This window comes from Carettochelys insculpta, chromosome 2 (genome assembly GCF_033958435.1).
Source record: "Carettochelys insculpta isolate YL-2023 chromosome 2, ASM3395843v1, whole genome shotgun sequence".
Taxonomy (NCBI): domain Eukaryota; kingdom Metazoa; phylum Chordata; order Testudines; family Carettochelyidae; genus Carettochelys; species Carettochelys insculpta.
This window is the reverse complement of record NC_134138.1, coordinates 274,845,301-274,864,359: the sequence shown is the minus strand read 5'-3', so window position 1 is coordinate 274,864,359 and position 19,059 is coordinate 274,845,301. Positions and strand designations below refer to the sequence as shown.

Here is a 19,059-nt window from a genome sequence, read left to right as displayed (position 1 = left end):
GCAGCAGCATTACCCTGGCTAGATAACCCCAGCGTGCGTGATGCCCCTCACTGGAGAACATTTTCTCCTCTCCTGTGCACTCCGGTCCTGTGTGAGCTGGCGCTGGGGCTTTGTTTGGGATCCTGGCCCCACCCTGAGATGCCCCCTGGTTGGCGCTCTCCACACAGGTGGTGGACTACTACAAAGAGGCCTGCCGGGCTCTGGAGAACTCAGAAACCGCCTCGCTGCTGGGCAAGATCCAGAAGGACTGGAAGAAGCTGGTGCAGATGAAGATCTACTATTTTGCTGCTATTGCTCATGTGAGTGGGAAGGCCGAGGCTGTCACTCCCTGGCTGCCTGGAGGAACGGCCTTGGGCCACTCACTTGTGGGTGGCTGCATCCGCTTACGCCTGCTGGGAGGTGGTGCGTGCTGGGGGCAGAGTTCCTGAGCGTGCCTGGGGGCCAGCAAAATTCAGCTTTCTGGAGGGAGTCCCCTGGCTGGCTTGGGGGCTGCAGTCTGTTCGGGTTGAGCCCCTCCCCCACCCAGGTCCCTGCCCTCACTGCATGTCCGTTCCTTTGCAGCTGCACATGGGCAAACAGGCTGAGGAGCAGCAGAAGTTTGGCGAACGAGTGAGTAAAACTTGGCTAGTCCTTCTGCGATCCAGCTGTAACCAAGGCCCATCTTGCGGGGGGTTGGCCTTGACCCATGGATGGGGTTGGGCTAGGTTGGGAGAATGCCACTGTCCATGACATTGAGGATACATTGAAGCTTGGGTGTCCATTAAGCGGTGCTTTGAAGGCCCTGCCTCTTCTGCACCAGTTTACGGGCCAATGGTCTCTCTTACTTGGGGACCCTATTGTTGCGTATATTTCCAGCTAGGTGTATGTTTTCTAGCTGTGGAGGGAGCTGTCCCACCAGGGACAGAGTAACGGCTGAAAGATTGTACGTGCCGTGGAAGTGTCTTTCTGACCAACAGTAGCGGGATTGCCCATTTCCGTGTGATTCGCGTGGGGTGCAGTGTAGCCCCTGGGCTCTCCAAGCAGGATGCGATCGTTGTCTCCTCGTGCTACAGCCTGCTATGGACCCTGGGCTGGAGGAGCGCCAGGGTGTGATGGCAGCAGCTGGCTCGCTGAAGCGGCCGTGTGGCACTGCATTTCTCAGGGCCCGCCCTTCGCTCGCAGAGGCCGGGCTTGTCCCCTTCGTGGCGAGCCTTCATCTGGGTTGCTGGGCTGTGCTGTTAACTCGCTCCTCCTTAGAAGGCCCTGCTGTACATAGTGACATTGCAATGCCCTTTCCACGGGGCTCGCCAGCCTGTCAGCTGCAGCTGGCACAGCAAGCATGTGTGCCTGTGACCCCCTCGCTGCTGGCTGAGTTGGCAGGACCTCCCTCTGCTTCCTCTGCAGGTTGTCTACTTCCAGAGCGCTCTAGATAAGCTCAACGAAGCCATCAAACTGGCCAAGGTAGGCTGCTGTCCTGTCCCGTCCTGGCCACGGCGCTGCTCCCCTTTCCAGCGCCCATCCCCAGGGCCGGTCTGGGCCGAACCGGCCAGTGGGGCACCCTCGGGAGTCAAATGTTTGCTCTCCCGCCGCGGCTCAGGGGACAGCTGACAGGAGCCCAGCCAGCTGGGGGCTCCCTGCGAGTGCTCTCGACAGCTGTCACCGGGGTGGTGCTCCTTCGGTCCTTCAGACTGCAGCAGCCAGGGACTCGCGCTCTCCGAACGAGGCGCCTGCTCCGAGCGCGCCCGGCCCGGTTGGCTTTCAGCTGGGGCACAGCCTTGCCTTGTGGCTCCAGCAGCTCTCTGGGAAGCGCTGCCAGCCCGGGCTCTGTAGAGGGAGCTGGTGGAAGCCCCACGGCTTGCAGCACTAGGGGGCCGTTGTGCGCTGCCGGGGCGCCGGGCGGGCCCTGAGAAGACCGGCCACGAGCTTGGGGTAACTGGAGCGATGGGACTTTTCAAGCCTGCCCAGGAGCGGAAGGGACTCGTCTCCTGCTTTGCTGGTGCAATGGGGGGGGTCTGTCTCCTGCCGCGGGGTGGGAATGCTCACCCCAGCACTCCAGTGTCTCCTGGCTTCTGGGTCTAGCTGGTGCCCTGGGACTGTGCAAAGCCTGTTCTGGATCTGCAGCCAGGCATCCTCTCCCTCCTTGGCCCCCGAGCGCCTACGCGCCCGTGTTGGACTGCGGGAGGAGGTTGTGACGAACACCCTCCATCTCAGGGGAGGCACTTGCTAGCTTAACACAGCCCGGGTCCCAGCTGCGAAGCCCTTAAGCTTCTGCGGGAGGCTGCATCTGGCCCCCACTCACAGGACTGACTCTGCAGGGGGGCGGGGGGCAGAAGTTTACACAGGGCGTTGCACCAGTGACTTACACCTGCTGCCCTGCCGATGGATTTGGCCCGTTTCCATCACGTGATGGAGCCGAGAAGCAGGTGGCGTTGGCCAGCCTGTGCCTCCGCCAAAGGCAGGGGCACAACCCCCTTTGGCCCGGGCAATGCCAGGCCACACAGCAAACTACCGGCAGAGCCTGGAAGCCTTCCTGACCTCGCTGCTGTCACGCTGCTGCACTCCGCAAGCCCCACTAAGCCTGCTGGGGCGTTTCCAAGGGGTCTTCCAGCCCCGCAGGCTTAGGCCAGGAGCCCATTCGCCGCCTCGGCCCGGCGGAGCGAGAGCGCCCACGTTTGACGCTGCGGCTAAGGAGGTTGTCGCCGGATCTCCCCGCCTGTGTTTGCGGCGCTGAGTCGCAGCTGCCCCTGGTGAACAACGCGCCCAGGGCTGGTCACGGCTCTGCTGGCTGCTCGCTCTGGAAGCGGGAAGGGCATGGCAGGGAGCGTCGCCAGGCAGGGGGGCAGCTAGCTGCAGCATGCACACAGGTTGCTCGGGGCGTGTGCACAGCTGTAACGATGCGCCAGGGCTGGCTGTGTTCATGCCTGTTTTTTGCCTCTGCTAGGGTCAGCCTGAAACGGTTCAGGAAGCTCTGCGGTTCACCCTGGACGTGATCGGGGGCAAGTGAGTCTGCAGCTGCAATTCCTTCTGGGGCTTGTGTGGGTCAAACCTATGTGCCGAATCCTCCCGGCCCCGCCGGCTAGCGGAACACCGGGACAGGCAGGGTGGGGGCTCGGCGTCACAGGGAGTGCAGGCCTGCTCTCTGCAGGGGTTTGGTGCCTGTGCGTCCTGGCCCATTCCCTCTGAGAGGGGCTGGAATGGAGTTGTACCCAGGTGCCGGGCGGTGGGGGCCAGCCTGTAGACTAGAGACACCAGGTGGTGTCTTCCAGGGGCCCGAGATGGGCAGCAGCACCGCCCTCCCTGCCCCCGGCTCTTCCCCACCTAGCCCAGTGAGTCACAGCCAGGTCCACGCTTCCCTGCCCCGGACTCTCACGTCACTTCTTGGTAGGTACAACTCGGCCAAGAAGGACAATGACTTCATCTACCACGAAGCCGTCCCTGCGCTGGACACCCTGCAGTCCGTAAAAGGTGAGACGGGCCGGACCCAGCCACAGCTCAGTCGCCTGCTGCCCTGCACCCTGCGCAGCCCAGGAGCCTGGGTGGGGTCGCCTGGGAAAAGCTGCTCTGCCCTTGGCTCTCTGCGTGGGTACCTTGGTCATCAGCACCCTGGGGAACATGCTGACCCGGCAGGTTTGGCACCTGTCGAAGCCCTTGGTACTGCTCTTGCCAGGGATGCTGGAGGGGACCAGCTGCTGGTCGCTGTGGTGGTGGGTGCTGCCCTAGAACAGCCATGGGGGAGGGAAAGGCCCCTCCTGCCCTAGGATAACCGGGAGCTGCCGGCGTCAGGCTAGTCTGCTCTATGTCCAGGTGCCACCCTGGTGAAGGCACTGCCCGTCAACCCCACCGACCCAGCTGTCACCGGCCCGGACATCTTTGCCAAGCTGGTGCCAATGGCGGCCCACGAGGCATCTTCGCTCTACAGGTGAGTGAAGGGAAGAGTGAGCCTTGCCTCAGGCCCTCCCAGGGCACGTGCTCCATGAGGGCAGGGCCTGGCTCCTGCCTCAGTGGCCAGGAAGCTCTGGGCCACCTCTAGAGTGGGGCTGTGCTGTCCGGCGCATCGCCGGTGAGTGGGACCTGCCGGAGACTTCCTGTTGGCAGCTGGGCCGGCACCGTCTGACAGCGGCTGAAACTGGTCCCTCGGCTGCGCCTGCCCTGGCAGGGCCCTGTTCCGCAGCTCCGTCCAGGGCAGCGCCGGCCCCTGCTAGCCTAGGGCTGGCCGTGCCTGCTGCCGGGGGCTGAGGAAGACTCCGCTCCCAGCAGGGTACGTGGCCGGCCTGGTTGCTGAGGGCTTCTCTCGCTCTGTCCTAGTGAGGAGAAGGCCAAGCTGCTGCGAGAGGCGATGGCGAAGATCGAGGCCAAGAACGAAGTCCTGGAGTACGTGTGCGCCGATGTGGGGTTCCTGGCGCTGGGGTGGACGGAGTCGCCCCCTCCGTCTCCCTGCTCCAGCTGGCAGGAAGTGAGCTCAGCTCCTTCCACCATGGCAACCAGGGCAAGGGCCCAATGCGAGTGAAACCGGTGGGGCAGCGGCTGGGTACCTGAGTCAGTCCTGAGCTGCTGCCCTATGTGCTGCCGAGGCTCTCGCACTCCCCGCGGCCGGGCCCAGAGGCAGGCTGGGTAATCAGTTTGCCTCCCTGGCTTCACCCTGCTGTTTCTGTTGACTGTGTGGTGTTCAGCATCCCGCCCTGCCTGTGTGCTGCTGCGCTTCTCCCCAGAGGTGGCTGCATTTCCACGCCGGTGGAGGTGACCGTGGGGTGCACCTTCTGGCAAGCCCTTTGGGACCTTTCTCAGTTCCCCGCTGCCAGCGCCCCAGCCCTGGGGGAGGCCGGGCCTGGCCTGGGCAGGGCTCTCCGGCTGCTCAGAGGGCTCTGCTTTCTACCCACAGCCAGTTCATGGACTCCATGCAGCTGGACCCAGAGCGGGTGGATAACCTGGAGATGTACAGCCATATCCCCCCTGTCCTGATGGAGAAGTGTGCGGCCCTCAGCGTGCGGCCAGACACGGTGAAGAACCTCGTGCAGTCCATGCAGGGTAAGGCCTGCTGGTGGCCTGTATTCAGGGCGTAATATGAAGGGGTTTTTCTGGATACAGCCAGGGCAATCTGCCTAAAACTGGGCCACTGCCAGCCCAGGCTGGAGTTGCCTTCTCAATAAAGCAAACCAAGCCGGCCATGAAAGTACCTCTGCTGCCCGTCTGGCCAGCCAGAAGCTACGCAGGCAAACTCACAGCTTCTCCAGCTGCCTCTAATGCCCAAAGCCAGTACTGCTCCTATGCAGGGGAGAGATTACACAAACCTATTTCACCAAAGCCACACAGATTCTTCCAGCCCCACGGGGACCAGCCACATCCCCAGGACAATGTGCGCTTAGATCGCGCCCAAAACCACACCCGGCGCCAGTCCTTTGAAATCAAACATCTAGAGGGTTATGAAAGAGAGAGAGAAAATGGGGAAGGAGAAAAATTAGGTAGTGGTTAAACTCCAAACATCAGTCAAAGCTAGGGATGCAGGATACAGCCGATGGTAAGAGCTGCTATCTTCAAAGTCTGAAAATACGTCCTCTGGGGACCGGCCCTCAGTCCATACAGGCTTAGGTCATGAGGACTGAAGGACGCAGATGGCCACTGCCTGGGTCACCTTCATAGACTGGCCACGTGGTGGGAGAAATCTGTCCTTAGTCACAAGTGTCAGAGGGGTCGCCATGTTAGTCTGTATCCTCAGAAACAGAGAGAAGTCCTGTGGCACCTTAGAGACTTAACAGCTACTTTGGAGCAGAAGCTTTTGTGGCAGATGCAATCTGGTCTTTGCCCACGAAAACTTAAGCTCCAAAATAGCTGTTAGTCTCTAAGGCGCCACAGGACTTCTTGTTGTTTTCTTAGTCATGTGGGCAGTGGAGAGTTATGTGCTTAGGCCGCTTGTCCTTCCCCTGCTGGGGCCCTTTTCTATTGGCGGATTCCCAGAGGGCGTCCTTGGCTCTAAAACCTTTCCAATACTGGTACAGAGCCCATATCCACATACAAGTACCAGTCAGTCCATCCGTCTGTCGGCAGCTTTCATGAGACCCCTCGCTTTGCACCATGCCTTGTGCCAGGTGGGCCAGCTTAATGCAGTGGTTACAGAAATGGCTTTTGTGTTTTATTTAAAAGCCAATAACGTCATGGCCAGGGGCCTCCGGGGGCTGGGACTCTGACTCCTGGGCTCTCCTTTGCGGCCGAGCAACAAGCCCTCTCCTGTCCCTGCCTGCCCCTGGGGTTTGTTCGAGTTGCTGGGTGGACGGGCCATTTGCTGCCCCAGTATCGCACCCCTGGGGGAGCAGCCTCTGTTTCCAGCGGTGCCCTGCTGGAAGCGCCTGCCGGGACCTAACGCCTCTGGCTTTGCCCCCAGTGCTCTCGGGCGTCTTCACTGACGTAGAGGCATCTCTGAAGGAGATCCGGGCCCTGCTGGACGAGGACGAGCTGCAGGAGCAGAAGCTGCAGGAGCTGCTTGGCAAGCCGAGGTCTCCGCCAGGCCCACCCCCGGCGCTGGCCGAGGTCAGCCGAGAGTGGGCCAAGTACATGGAGGTGCACGAGAAGGCCAGCTTCACCAACACGGAGCTGCACAAAGCCATGAACCTGCACATCAGCAACCTGCGCCTGCTCAGCGGGCCAGTGGAGCAGGTGCGGGCTGCCCTGCCCGCGCCCGCGCTGACAGAAGGTGAGCGCCCTGAGTCTCGCCCTGCCCGGGGGGAGAGATTCTGCTCAAGCCAGGGCCTTGGCCCCGCCTTGCTTTGTGCGCCCGGGGGGCCCTCTGCCAGCCTGCAGCTCAGCTGAGGAGTTCGTGCTGGGGGCCCAGGCTGGGTCTAGGTTCCAGGGGTAAGTCGCACCCCAGCCAAGCTCTGCAAGGCGGAGAGACGCCCAGCCACTGGTGGCTGGTTCCGGGCCACGGCTGAGCCTTCCCATGCTGGGAGGCTCTCCAGGCTACCCGGGTGCAGCTCAGCGGCCGCAAGGGCGTAGTATTCGCTGGCCCACGGGCCCTGCTGAGCACACGGCCTGCCGGGTGGCTTCGTCGTGGTGTTGGGTAGAACCAGCCTGGCCGAGATGCCGGCAGGTGGCAGGCAGTGGAAAGGGCAGACTGCCGCCCCCTGGCTCTGGGTGAGACCCCTGTCTGCTCCAGTCGGAGGCAGGTGGCTTACCCGTCCCCCCTCGCTGCGGGGCTGGCTGGGTGAGCTGGGTTCGGTGGGGCCAGCCCCCTGGGCTTCAGCTGGCAGCTGTCCAGGGCACAGGGGTGGCTGGAGGAGGCTGGAGCCCAGCTTGGCTCTCGAAGCCCCCAGCGGGGCAGGAGCAGGCGGGCAGCTCTGCAGGCGCCCCCAGGAGCTGGCTCTGCCCGCGCTGGAGGCAGTTGGCCAGGGAGCGGCTGTAGCTAGTGAAACCCGGTGGTGGCGGTGCCTGGCCTGCCCGGAGCAGGTCCCCCCGGCTGCAGAGCGCCCCCTGCTGACGCTGCCTCCGTCCCGCAGACGACAAGCAGGTGCTGCAGAACCTGAAGCGGATCCTGTGCAAAGTGCAGGAGATGAAGGAGCAGCGTCTGTCCTTGGAGCAGCAGCTGCGCGAGATGATCCAGAAGGACGACATCACCACCTCCTTAGTGACCGCCGACCGCTCGGAGATGAAGGTGAGGCCCGGACGGACGTCGGAGCCCCCCCAGCCAGCTGGCCCTGGTCATGTCCCCTTGGGAGCTGCTGGGCCATTTCCAGGGCTTGTTGCCCTCCTCTGGGGCGCTGGTGGGCCCCCCTCCCCCCCAGCTGTGGCTGCAGCTGAGCTGGCCCGGCCCTGTCCTCTCGCCCCGCCAGAAGCTCTTTGAAGAACAGCTGAAGAAGTACGACCAGCTCCGGGTGTACCTGGAGCAGAACCTGGCGGCCCAGGAGAACGTCCTGAAGGCCTTGACGGACGCCAACGTGAAGTACGCGGCAGTGCGCAAGGAGCTGGCCGAGGTGGAGCACAAGTGAGTTTTTTGGTTGGGGGGGAGGTTTGCAGCCGCTGCTCCAGTGTGCAGCACCGTCCCCTGGCCGCGGGGGCTGACCGCCAGCGTCCATTCAGCAGCCGGGCCAGTGGTGGGTGCGAATCCCCAGCACCAGCAGCCAGCCACCCACTCCGTGCGCCCCAGCGCCTCTCAGCTGCCAGGGCGGGGTCCCAGGTCCCTACTGGCTCGGCAGGCCGGGGCCAACGCACTGCCAGCCCCCGCCCTTTCCAAAGAGCCACGTCGCAGCTGGGACCAGGGCGGTTGCTTCTCAGAGCGCCTGCTGGGCCCCAGGGAACCAGGCTCCAGGCGCCCAGCAACCTTCCCCCTAGATTTTCCAGCCAGGGGCAGAAAAAATGTTGTGGGTGAGACCTGTGCAGATGCGCACCACGCATGGAAATGTGCTGCAGCTGTGGGCTCTGCTCATCACCTGGGCGGTATGTGTCTCTCTCTCTCCTGAGCGGCCGCCCCTGCACTCAGCTCACCAGGAAACCTGGGGCCCCTGACATCCAGGGGCTGCCTCCCCCCAGCCTGGCCCTAGAGTTGGAAGGTGTCTGCTTCGAGACTGGGTGGGACTCCAGAGCACGGGGTTGGTCCAGGGGCTCAGTGAGGGGAGAGGAAATCCTGGGCCGGATCCCTGACTGCTGCTGTGGCGTAAACAGCCCTCCTGTGGGGCACTGAGGCCAGCGGGCCTTGCCCCGTGCCCCCAGCCAGGCGTTCCTGTCCCAGGTGGAACACCACGCTCCAGACGCTGGTGGCCTCCTACGAGGCCTACGAGGACTTGATGAAGAAGTCTCAGGAGGGGAAGGATTTCTACACGGATCTGGAGAGCAAAGCAGCCAAGCTCCTGGAGAAGGCACGAGTGGCCTGCCAGGCCTCCCAGGCCAGCAGACAGCAGGCCCTGGAAAGGTGGGTCACTGCCCCGCGGGCCACACCTGCTGGAGCCAGCTCAGTTGTCGGGGCCTGGGGGGCTGGGCATGTCGTGGGGCAGAGCGGGACCGAGTCAGGGGGCGCAGGAGGAGATGGCACGTGCCGGGGCCTGGCCTGTGGGGCAGTGCCCTGAAGGCACTGGGGGTGCAGGCCGGCAGAGCCAGTGGCCACCCTGCGCCTGCTCTTGCCTTGGCAGAGAAATGAAGAAGAAGCCGCCGCCCAGACCCACGGCTCCCAAGCCGGCCCTGCCCAAGCCGCCCTTGGAGCGGGACGTGGACCCAGAGGGGGCAGACCTGCTGCAGCTGGGCGCTCTGGCACTGGCCGACCTGCCCGACGAGCTCCGTAGCCTGCCCCCCGACGTGCTGGCGGCACACCTCGCCCGGCTGCCCGCGGACACCCTGGCGGCCTTCTCCCTCGAGCCGGCCCTCGGCAACGCTGGCATGAGGCCCCCAGCCGCCCCCCACCCGGCTGGCGCGCTGGTACAGCCGCCCATGGCAGCCCAGCCCTTCCCCACCCCTCTGCCGGGCCACTACTTCCCCAGCCAGCTCGCCACGCCCCCACCAGGCCTCCCGGGGGGCCCTCTGCCCGGTTCCTTCCCCCCACAGACCTACAGTGGGCCCCCAGGGCTGCAGCCAGCCCCGACGGCCAGCCCCCAGCCCTACCCAGCCGGCACCCTGCTGAGGGGCCCTGGGCACCCTGGCTCTGCCTCGGCTCCTGTTCAGCCTGGCTATGCAGGGCTCCAGGGGCCTCCCCCGAGGTCCTCCCCCCAGCATGTGCCTCTGGCCCCCAGTGCTGCCTACGGGCTGGGCCAGCCGGTCTCGTCCAGTGGGGCTCTGCCTGGCGGGCTCCCCACAGCCAGAGCCGTGGGCCGGCCCCAGCCCCCCCTTGGGGTCCGCCCAGCCACCACAACCGTCGACAGCATCCAGGGGCCCATTTCCAGCTATGCTGCGCCCAGGGCCATGGGTGGGCTCGCGCCTCCCCAGCTCCCTCCCCAGGGCGGCTTCCTCGGCTCCCACCCCCCCTTCCCCTATGCCCAGGGCAGCGGCCCGCCCTTTGGCCAGCCAGCCCAGCCCTCCGGCCAGCCGGCCCAGCCCTCCTTCCCAGCCGGGCCGCCTGCCCCCAAGTTCCCCACACAGCCCTACCCACCACTGCCTGGGTACCAGCCGCAGGCCCACTTCCCCAGCCACGGCCAGCTCAGGCCGCAGCTCTACCTGCTTCCAGCCCAGGACAAGCCCCAGCCCAGCCTGCCCTCTCACTCCTTCCCCACAGCTGTGCCCCAGGGGCCTGCCCCGCCAGCTCAGAGCCTCCCCAGTGGCCTGCTGACCCCCGCACCGCAGCGCCACCCTCACTGCTCCCTGCCTGGCATGCTGCCTGTGCCAGCCGGCTCCGCCACCCTGCCCTTCTGCCCTGCCCCCTCCGCTCAGCACGCGGGGCCCCCGGCAAGCCAGCTGCCTCCCGGCTCTGCCCTGCCGCTGCCTGCCCCCCAGCCCGTGGCCTCGAGTCAGCCCGGCCCTCCCCACGGCGTGCCGTCCCCCAGCCCTGCTCTCAGCCAGATGCCAGCCGGTGTCATCGCCCCGGGCCCTGCCATCCCGGCCCCGGCGCCTTCTCCCCAGCCCGCCCTGCCTGCCGCGGCGCCCCCCGCCCAGCGCCCCCCGCCCTCGCTCACCCCCGGCGCGGCCGAGGTCCCCTTCTCCCGGCAGAGCTCTTCCCCCGACGACCTGCTGTCCTCCAGCCCCGAGAGCCAGCATGGGGGCGCCAAGGCGGGCGTGAGCCAGCCGCTGCTGCAGCCCACCAAGGCGGACGCCAAGGAGGGGCAGAAGCCGAGGGCCGTGCAGCTGATCGAGAAGGACCCGTACGAGAAGCCCGAGCACCTGCGCAGGCTGCTCTCTGAGCTGGACCGCTTCCGGCACCTGGTGGCCCGGCTGGAGCAGCCCAGCCCTGGTGGCGCGAGCGAGCTGGACGGCATCTGGAAGGAACTGCAGGAGGCCCAGGAGCGGGACTCGCGCCAGCTCTCCATCGCCATCGCCCGCTGCTACTCCATGAAGAACCGCCACCAGGACATCATGCCCTACGACAAGAACCGCGTGGTCCTGCACTCGGGCAAGGACGACTATATCAATGCCAGCCGGGTGGAGGACCTCTCCCCCTACTGCCCTGCCTTCATCGTCACCCAGGCCCCGCTGGTGGGCACGGCCGCCGACTTCTGGCTCATGATCTATGAGCAGAAGGTCTCCCTTGTCATCATGCTGGTCTCCGAGCAGGAGCTGGAGAAGGTAGGGGCGCCGGGCACCATGGGCCGGGCTGTGCCCAGCGGGTGTCAGCGGGAGCTGGAGAAGGTGGGGGCGCCGTGGGCCGGGCTGTGCCCAGCGGGTGTCAGCGGGAGCTGGAGAAGGTGGGGGCGCTGTGGGCCGGGCTGTGCCCAGCGGGTGTCAGCGGGAGCTGGAGAAGGTGGGGGCGCCGGGCGCCGTGGGCTGGGCTGTGCCCAGCGGGTGTCAGCGGGAGCTGGAGAAGGTGGGGGCGCCGGGCGCCGTGGGCCGGGCTGTGCCCAGCGGGTGTCAGCGGGAGCTGGAGAAGGTGGGGGCGCCGGGCGCCGTGGGCCGGGCTGTGCCCAGCGGGTGTCAGCGGGAGCTGGAGAAGGTAGGGGTGCCGGGCGCCGTGGGCCGGGCTGTGCCCAGCGGGTGTCAGCGGGAGCTGGAGAAGGTGGGGGCGCCGGGCGCCGTGGGCCGGGCTGTGCCCAGCGGGTGTCAGCGGGAGCTGGAGAAGGTGGGGGCGCCGGGCGCCGTGGGCCGGGCTGTGCCCAGCGGGTGTCAGCGGGAGCTGGAGAAGGTGGGGGCGCCGGGCGCCGTGGGCCAGGCTGTGCCCAGCGGGTGTCAGCGGGAGCTGGAGAAGGTGGGGGCGCCGGGCGCCGTGGGCCGGGCTGTGCCCAGCGGGTGTCAGCGGGAGCTGGAGAAGGTAGGGGTGCCGGGCGCCGTGGGCTGGGCTGTGCCCAGCGGGTGTCAGCGGGAGCTGGAGAAGGTGGGGGCGCCGGGCGCCGTGGGCCGGGCTGTGCCCAGCGGGTGTCAGCGGGAGCTGGAGAAGGTGGGGGCGCCGGGCGCCGTGGGCCAGGCTGTGCCCAGCGGGTGTCAGCGGGAGCTGGAGAAGGTGGGGGCGCCGGGCGCCGTGGGCCGGGCTGTGCCCAGCGGGTGTCAGCGGGAGCTGGAGAAGGTGGGGGCGCCGGGCGCCGTGGGCTGGGCTGTGCCCAGCGGGTGTCAGCGGGAGCTGGAGAAGGTGGGGGCGCCGGGCGCCGTGGGCCGGGCTGTGCCCAGCGGGTGTCAGCGGGAGCTGGAGAAGGTAGGGGTGCCGGGCGCCGTGGGCTGGGCTGTCCCCCAGTGGCTTTGGGGTGGGGTCAGTTATTCTGCACGTCCAGCCAGTGGGGGGGGGCTGCAGGTCAGGTCTCAGGGAGCCGGGGGTTAAGCCCTGGGCTAGGCTCCCATAGGGAGTTGTGGGCTCTCCCTTGGTGTTTGGAAGACCCGGTTGGACAAGCCCCAGGCAGTGGGGTACCAGGGTTACAGGCCCTGCCTCAGCGCAGCGGGTGGGGCCTGGCTGGGGCTGGCGTCACTACCTGGACTTGGAGCCGGTGTTGCCTAGAAGGGGACCTTGGGGTCTGTGCCAGCCAGGCTTGGTGGCGTCTGGGCCACCAGCTCGGCCGTGGAGTCCTTGAGTGCCAGTTTGTGTCACTCGCACTGGCATTGTTTGGGGCTGGGGCTGGGGCAGGGCCCTGCAGCGCTGGCACTGGTGGTGTCTGCTGGGCTGGGTGGGCCTGGGGCTGGGGGGAGGTCTGGGGACTGGGTGGGGGGCCAGGTTCTGGGGGTCTGGGACCAAGCTGGGGGGCCCTGGCTGGGGGTTGTCCTGGCACACTCAGCTGTTCGGGGCAGGAGCCGTCCCGCGCCTGAGCCGGTGCCCTGCCCTGCAGCAGAAGGTGGTGCGGTACTTCCCCTCCGAGCGGGGCCAGCCCATGGTGCAGGGCCCCATCACCCTGATCCTCACCAGCCAGAAGGTCTCCCCGACGCACGTGGAGCGGATGATCACCCTGCAGTTCCGCGACCAGAGCCTGAAGCGCACAGTCATCCACCTGCAGTTCTCCTCCTGGCCGGAGCTGTACGTGCTGGGGGCGGAGGATCCCTGGCGGGGGAGGGGGCGATGCTGGGGGAGGGAGACCCTTGGCTGGGGAGGGGGTGGTGCTGGGGGAGGGAGACCCTTGGCTGGGGAGGGGGCGGTGCTGGGGGAGGGAGACCCTTGGCTGGGGAGGGGGCGATGCTGGGGGAGGGAGACCCTTGGCTGGGGAGGGGGCGATGCTGGGGCAGGCGACCCCCTTGGGGGGCTCCCGGTGCTCTTGCGCTGGGGCAGTGACTCCCGGCTGCTGCGAGCGGAGCTGTGGGGCTCTCCCAGGGAGGCCGGCCCTGCAGATCTCCTGGCAGCAGGGCCCCACACCAGGGCAGGGGCCTGCTGGGCTGCGACGCCCACAGCTCAGCCCTCGCCTGCCCGCCCCGCCTGCTGCTCTCCCCGTAGGGGCCTGCCCGACAGCACGGGGAACCTGCTGCGCTTCATCCAGGAGGTGCACAGCCATTACCTGCACCAGCGCCCCCTGCACACCCCCATCGTGGTTCATTGCAGGTAAGGCAGCCAGGCCAGGCTGCAGCCGCCTGGGCCCCCGGCCAGAGGAGGGCCCAGCAGCAGGCAGAGCGGCTCTACCCCTGCAGCCCAGGGCTTCCAGAGGGCGGGTGCTTGGGTGAAGGGCCCTACCCCTAGTGCTGGGCTGGGCTGGGCTGGGCCTTGTTACTGGGGGTGGGGCCTGTGACTGCCCTGGGCGCTGTGTCTGCCCCCAGCTCCGGGGTGGGGCGCACCGGCGCCTTCTGCCTGATGTACGCAGCCATGCAGGAGGTGGAGGCCGGGAACAGCATCCCCGACTTGGCCCAGCTGGGGCGGAGGCTGCGGCAGCAGAGGAAGCACATGCTGCAGGAGAAGGTGATGGGCAGAGGGGTGGGGAGTGCCGGGCGTGGCACCGGGCTGGGGCGGGCTCAGCTTTGGCTGCCCCGGCACCTGGGCGCACCCTTGGGGCTCAAGGGCTCTGGCCGGCTGCTTCTCTTCCAGCTGCACCTCAAGCTCTGCTACGACGCGGTCCTCCGGCACGCCGAGCAGGTGCTGCAGCGGCATGGGGTTGCCACCCCCGCCTCCAGCAAAGCCACCAGCAGCGCCCCCCAGAAGGTGGGTCCCCGGCCTGAGGGCCCTCCCCCCTCTGGCTCAGCCCTGGGCCCGGGCTGACGCAACCCTCCTGCTTCTCTTCTAGCCGCACCTGCCTCAGGACCCGCAGGACCTGGTGCTGGGAGGGGACATGCCCATCAGCTCCATCCAGGCCACCATCGCCAAGCTGAGCATCAAGCCCCTGGCTGGCGCCCCAGAGGCCCCCCCTGGCTGCCAGCTGCCCGAGCTGGCCCCAGTCCTTGACCCCGCCAGCCCTCAGCTGGCTCCCCCAGCGCCTGCCAGCCCACCGGAGCCCGTGTGCCCCCCAGGCACCGAGCCAGCCCTCGCTGTGCCTGCGCCACCTGCCGAAGCCGAGAGCAGCAACCATGTAGAGGAGAGACCCAGAAGGGAGCCTTCAGCCCCGAGCGTGGCCCCTTCCTCTTCCTCGCTGGAGCTCCTGGCCTCACTCACCCCCGAGGCCTTCTCCCTGGACAGCTCCCTCAAGGGCAAGCAGCGGATGAACAAGCAAAGCTTCCTGCAGCCCCACGACGGGGAGGGGCTGCGGGGGCCCCGGCCCAGCGACGACCCCCTCAGCAAGCTGGACCCCCTGTGGACGCTCAATAAAACCTGAGCCTGGGGGCCTGGCCCAGCACCACCCCAAGGAGCAGGGGGAGCCCAGGGCCATGGCTGGGGGCTGGTTGGACTGGGAACGCACACAGCACTACCTGCCAGCCCCAGGCTCAGTGCTCAGGAGCCCTGGCAGCTTCCTGGGTCCCACTGGCCCGCGTGGAGAACCGGCCCCTGCTGCACCCAGCTCAGCCGACCTGCACATCCCACCTGCCATGAGGGGCTGTCTCCTGCCAGCTGAGCCGCTGTGGGGCCTGGGCCCTGGGTGGGTGGTTGCGCTTTGCAAGCAGCTGCAGGCCCAGCACCCGCTGCTGGAGAGAAAGGGAGGGGTGTGGGCAGCAGTGAGGCTGAGCCGTGTCTGTCCTGGCTGAGTTCCAGCACTGTCCTGTGCACCAGGTAGTCACGGAGGCCGGTGGCTGGGGAGCAGGGACTGCTGGGCCCCGCTGGGGCAGGGGATGGGGTGTTCCTTGGGGGAAGCAGCTTTGCTGAGCTGGCTGGGCCTTGAGCTGTCCTGGGCCTGGGTGCCAGTGGCCCAGCCTGGGCATGGCAATGGACCTGTATGTCTCCAGCAGCTGCTTGGGCATCAGCTGTGCCCACTGGCGACTGGGGCAGCCCTGGGCTCTCCAGGGCAGGGGGGGCAGGCTGGGCCCAGCCTTGAGAAGGCAGAGCTTATCTGCTGGGTGGGAGGAAGTGAGGAAGTGCTCAGGGTGCTGGGCTGTGTCTGGTGGGGGGCTGGGCAGTGCCTATGGCCCCAGAGCCCTGCTCACTGGTTCTCTCTGCTCCTGCTTTTGTACAGCTGGGCCCTGGCCCTGCCCCTGCCCCCCTGTAACTAGAACTGACTTTTTCAGCTCTTTACTACTCCAATAAATGGACAGTTTGTGCTGGAGCTGTGGTGTGGGGGGGGGACTGACCTGACCAGACACCTGCTAGAGTGTGGGGTGAGGGGAGGGGCTGGGTGGAAACGTGAAACAGACCCCCTGGCTGCTGTAGGGCCTGCACTGACCTTGCTCAGTTGGGGGGGTGTGCAGAGAAGAGCAGCCAGCCCTCCTGCTGGGCCCCCCTCTGCTCCCAGCCCTCTGGGGCTGGACAGATGCCCCAGACCTTGTCCTGACCAGGGCTTTTCTCTACTCCCTTCATAATGAAAGTGGCAGGTCCCTGAGGGTCTTGGCCTCTGCCCAGTGGTGGTGGGGGAAGAGATAACGCCAGTGATCCCCAGCCAGCCAGTGCTCCCAGCGGGGGCTGCCAGGTGTGTACTGACCGGCAGGGTCCCAGCACAGTTGGTGTGGGGGCAGAAAGAGCCGCTCCCCCCCCCCCCGCCTCCCCAGCTGCCTAAACAGCAGCTGTGTGTCACTGCTCCTCAATGCCCCCTAATGCCCGTGGTCAAACACACCCAGCACCTGCTGCCTGCAGTGGGCTCCCCACTCCTGGGCTGTGGTCCCTGGGAACAGCTGCATGGGCCATGGTGCAGGCAGGGCTCTGCTGGGGAAAGAGCTAATAAAAACCTGCCCTGCTACTGCCCCAAGGTGGGGGCAGCCTGTGCATCCAGTGCTGCTGCCCTGCTTACCCCCCGGCATGCACCAAGAGCAACGGTGCAGGGAACAAGCAGCACAGTAGCTCCCTTTGCAGGTGAGGAAGAGCCTGGGTCAGGGCTACTCCGAGCCCTGCCACTGGCAGCATTTCGCTCTGCCTGTAACGCTCAGCCGGGTGCTGCCTAATGCCAGGAATTGGCAGCAATTTAAAACAAAAGCATGAAGCAGCAGGGAGCCAGCGGGTCTGGGGACAGGTCAAACAGTGGACAAGCCAGGCAGCTCACTTGGGCCCTCAGGTCCTGCCTGGGGCTGCTGCAGGGTACCATGGGGATGGCACAAACAAGGGCTCGGGGCTGGTGAGGTGGCTGTTGGGCCCCAGGGCAGGGCATGCAGCCAGTGCCCCTGGGCTCCACTGCTGCCAGTCCCGTCCCGGGGCAGTGAGCAGAGGAAGGCAGAGGTGTTGGCCTTTGGTTAGTTTGGTTTAATGGTTCTTTGTACAGGTTATAAAACACAGTCTGGTACAAAACAGCTTCCCCTGTACAGTGCAAAGCGCACAGAGGGCTAAGGCCACCCACGGCAGGACACAGACACCGCTCAGCCGGCAGGCGCTCAGGAGCAGGGTTCCCTGCTGGCAGGCTCTTCAGGGCTGCTGGCCCCCAGGCAGGCCTGCAGCTCAAGCCAGGAATGCCAGGCCACCCTGGCCCAAGGTCTGGGCCGTAGCAGCCGTCACTACAGGCACAGAATTACAGCACGAGCAGGCTCCCAGGTTGCAGGGCCTGAAACACGCAGCGTGAACGAAACCCTCCGGGGCTGCCCCTCCATCCCCAGCACAGGCAAAGCCCTGGGCCCTTCCTGCAGTGCCAGGACCAGCCACGTGTCCCTGCCCACAAGCCTGGCAGCCCTGGAGAACCCCGACCCCTCACACCCTTAGCAGCGACCAGCCAGGCTGCCCTGTCCTGTGCACTTGGGGCAGTAGCTTGGGAAGTGGGGGGGGAGGTCATCTCCCAGTACCCAGGAAAACCCCAATTGGTCCCACAGCTGCTGCCAGCTTGGCCCTGGTGCCAGCCATCGCCCCAGCTGGCCAGGCGGCAGGGAGTGATGGGGCTGCTGCCCCCCCCCCCCCAAATGACTGTCACAGCCCAGCATTTACTGAGGGCCCCCAAGACCTCAGTGAGGTGCCCCATTCCCACACTCCCCACGTACAGCCCGGGACCAGGGGATGGCCAGTGGTTCCATGCCTGGGCTGGGCCCTAGAACTCCAGGGAGAGGCTGGTGGGGGCAGTGCTGGGCGGCCCCCCCCCAGCTCGCCCACCAGAATAAATAAGTATTTACATCACAGCAATAAATAGGGCAGGTGACGTGGGCAATGCAGGGCAGGCCCAGGGCCGCACCCAGCAGGAAGCCTGGTTGGTGCTAACAGAGCAGGGGAGAAGAGCTGGTCAATTTCTGAGCTGCTGCACCACCGCCCCCCAGCACGCTGTGCTGCACCCACTGGCTAGGCTCAGGCCCTGGCAGCCCCACCCCGCAAGCTGTCGCTGCCCCAGCAGGGGAGCCCCAAGGCCACTGGGGCTGGTAGCTGGGGGCTCTGGCTCCTGCCTGCCAGCCTGTGGGCAGCACCAGTGGTGGTGCAGGCTCCCTTGGGCACCACTGACCTAGGCAGTCACCCCCTAAACACCAGCTGTCTCCCCCCCCCCCCCCACTGAGGACAGGGAGCCCTGGGCTCCCAGCCCGCCAGGGCAGCTACCCAGCCCCCAACCCCCACCAGCCGCCCCACTGCCTCATCCCATACACTACTCGCTCCTGGGTTCTCTGGGCCCTGCAGCCAGGGGCCTGCTGGGGCACCAACATGAAGTGCCCCCACCCCCCAGCTGGGCAGTGCCAGCCCCCTGCTGCTGTGGGGGGGGGGCACCACTGCAGAACTGTGAGCTGGGGCCTGTCGCATCCCACTAAGCTCATCTGCTGCCCTGTGGGAGGAGCCAAGAGCAGGGCAGGGACCACCAGGGTGGAGGACAGGGGCACTGGGAAGGGGACGGGAGGAGCAGGCTGTCCGATGTCTCTCCCCCTCCACCAACTGTCCAATCAGAGCTCAGATGCGGTGCCCGGTCCCTGTCCCGCCCCCTCCCCAGCCCCGGCTCAGTCCAGCTTCTCCAGCACGGAGGGCACGTAGACCAGGCTGAGCTCGCTGCCGAAGTTGCAGACGATGGCGGCGTTCTCCAGCACCAGGATCTGCCGGGCCGGCTGCGCCTCGTTGCTCTTCCCCAGGTAGACGGTCTGCAGCAGGTCGCCGTAGCCGATGTCCCAGAAGGAGACGCAGCCCTGGCCACCCGTCACCAGCAGGTTGTCAGAGATCACGCCCAGGCTGGCCCCACAGCCCAGCTCCTGTGCCCAGAGCAGAGGGGGAGCGTCAGGGGCGCCCAGCAGCCCTGCCCCCCTAACCATTCGCACCTATGCCAAGTGGAGCAGCCCATCCCCCCGCTTTTCCTCCCATCGCTGCTCTTCTTTCCGCCTCCTTGGGTGGGGTGGGGGTGGGGGTGGGGGCGGCACAGCCAGAAGGCGGGGGGTGGGGTTCCACCTGCCTGAGCAACTGAAAAGACCCCCAGGGGTTCCAGGCCACTTGAAATAGCTTGGGGGGGGGGGGGGGGCGGGTCCTGGGCACTCACTCCTTTGCCCCCGGCCGGCAGTGGGCCAGGCTGAGCCCCCCCTCCACCCCACCCCAAAGCGCTGGGCGCCAGCCTGGGACCCCCGCCTGCTGCACCCCAAGCCCTTCGTCCCAGGCGGTAGCTCAGCGCG

At 66.7% G+C, this 19,059-nt stretch overlaps 2 protein-coding genes across 7 annotated transcripts in view; one reads left to right on the top strand and one right to left on the bottom strand.

The window, feature by feature from the left end:
- PTPN23 (protein tyrosine phosphatase non-receptor type 23) overlaps positions 1-15,620 on the top strand; it is a 32,558-nt gene extending 16,938 nt beyond the window's left edge. Inside the window, exons 8-25 of one of the 2 annotated variants that reach the window (XM_074985244.1) lie at positions 168-299; positions 562-609; positions 1,384-1,440; positions 2,921-2,979; positions 3,365-3,444; positions 3,784-3,898; positions 4,285-4,350; positions 4,859-5,004; positions 6,356-6,664; positions 7,464-7,618; positions 7,797-7,948; positions 8,693-8,872; positions 9,090-11,166; positions 12,849-13,030; positions 13,442-13,546; positions 13,759-13,897; positions 14,024-14,137; positions 14,220-15,620. In XM_074985244.1, the coding sequence (XP_074841345.1) occupies positions 168-299; positions 562-609; positions 1,384-1,440; positions 2,921-2,979; positions 3,365-3,444; positions 3,784-3,898; positions 4,285-4,350; positions 4,859-5,004; positions 6,356-6,664; positions 7,464-7,618; positions 7,797-7,948; positions 8,693-8,872; positions 9,090-11,166; positions 12,849-13,030; positions 13,442-13,546; positions 13,759-13,897; positions 14,024-14,137; positions 14,220-14,744 (4,641 nt within the window). In that variant the 3' untranslated portion in view covers positions 14,745-15,620. Of the gene's footprint in view, positions 1-167; positions 300-561; positions 610-1,383; positions 1,441-2,920; positions 2,980-3,364; positions 3,445-3,783; positions 3,899-4,284; positions 4,351-4,858; positions 5,005-6,355; positions 6,665-7,463; positions 7,619-7,796; positions 7,949-8,692; positions 8,873-9,089; positions 11,167-12,845; positions 13,031-13,441; positions 13,547-13,758; positions 13,898-14,023; positions 14,138-14,219 lie in introns of both variants that reach the window. The other variant, XM_074985243.1, reaches the window with a different exon arrangement.
- Positions 15,621-18,039: 2,419 nt separating this feature from the next.
- Positions 18,040-19,059, bottom strand: part of SCAP (SREBF chaperone) — a 95,281-nt gene continuing 94,261 nt past the window's right edge. For all 5 annotated transcript variants that reach the window (XM_074985238.1, XM_074985241.1, XM_074985240.1 and 2 more), the window contains exon 23: positions 18,040-18,648. In XM_074985238.1, the coding sequence (XP_074841339.1) occupies positions 18,403-18,648 (246 nt within the window). In that variant the 3' untranslated portion in view covers positions 18,040-18,402. The remainder of the gene's footprint in view (positions 18,649-19,059) is intronic.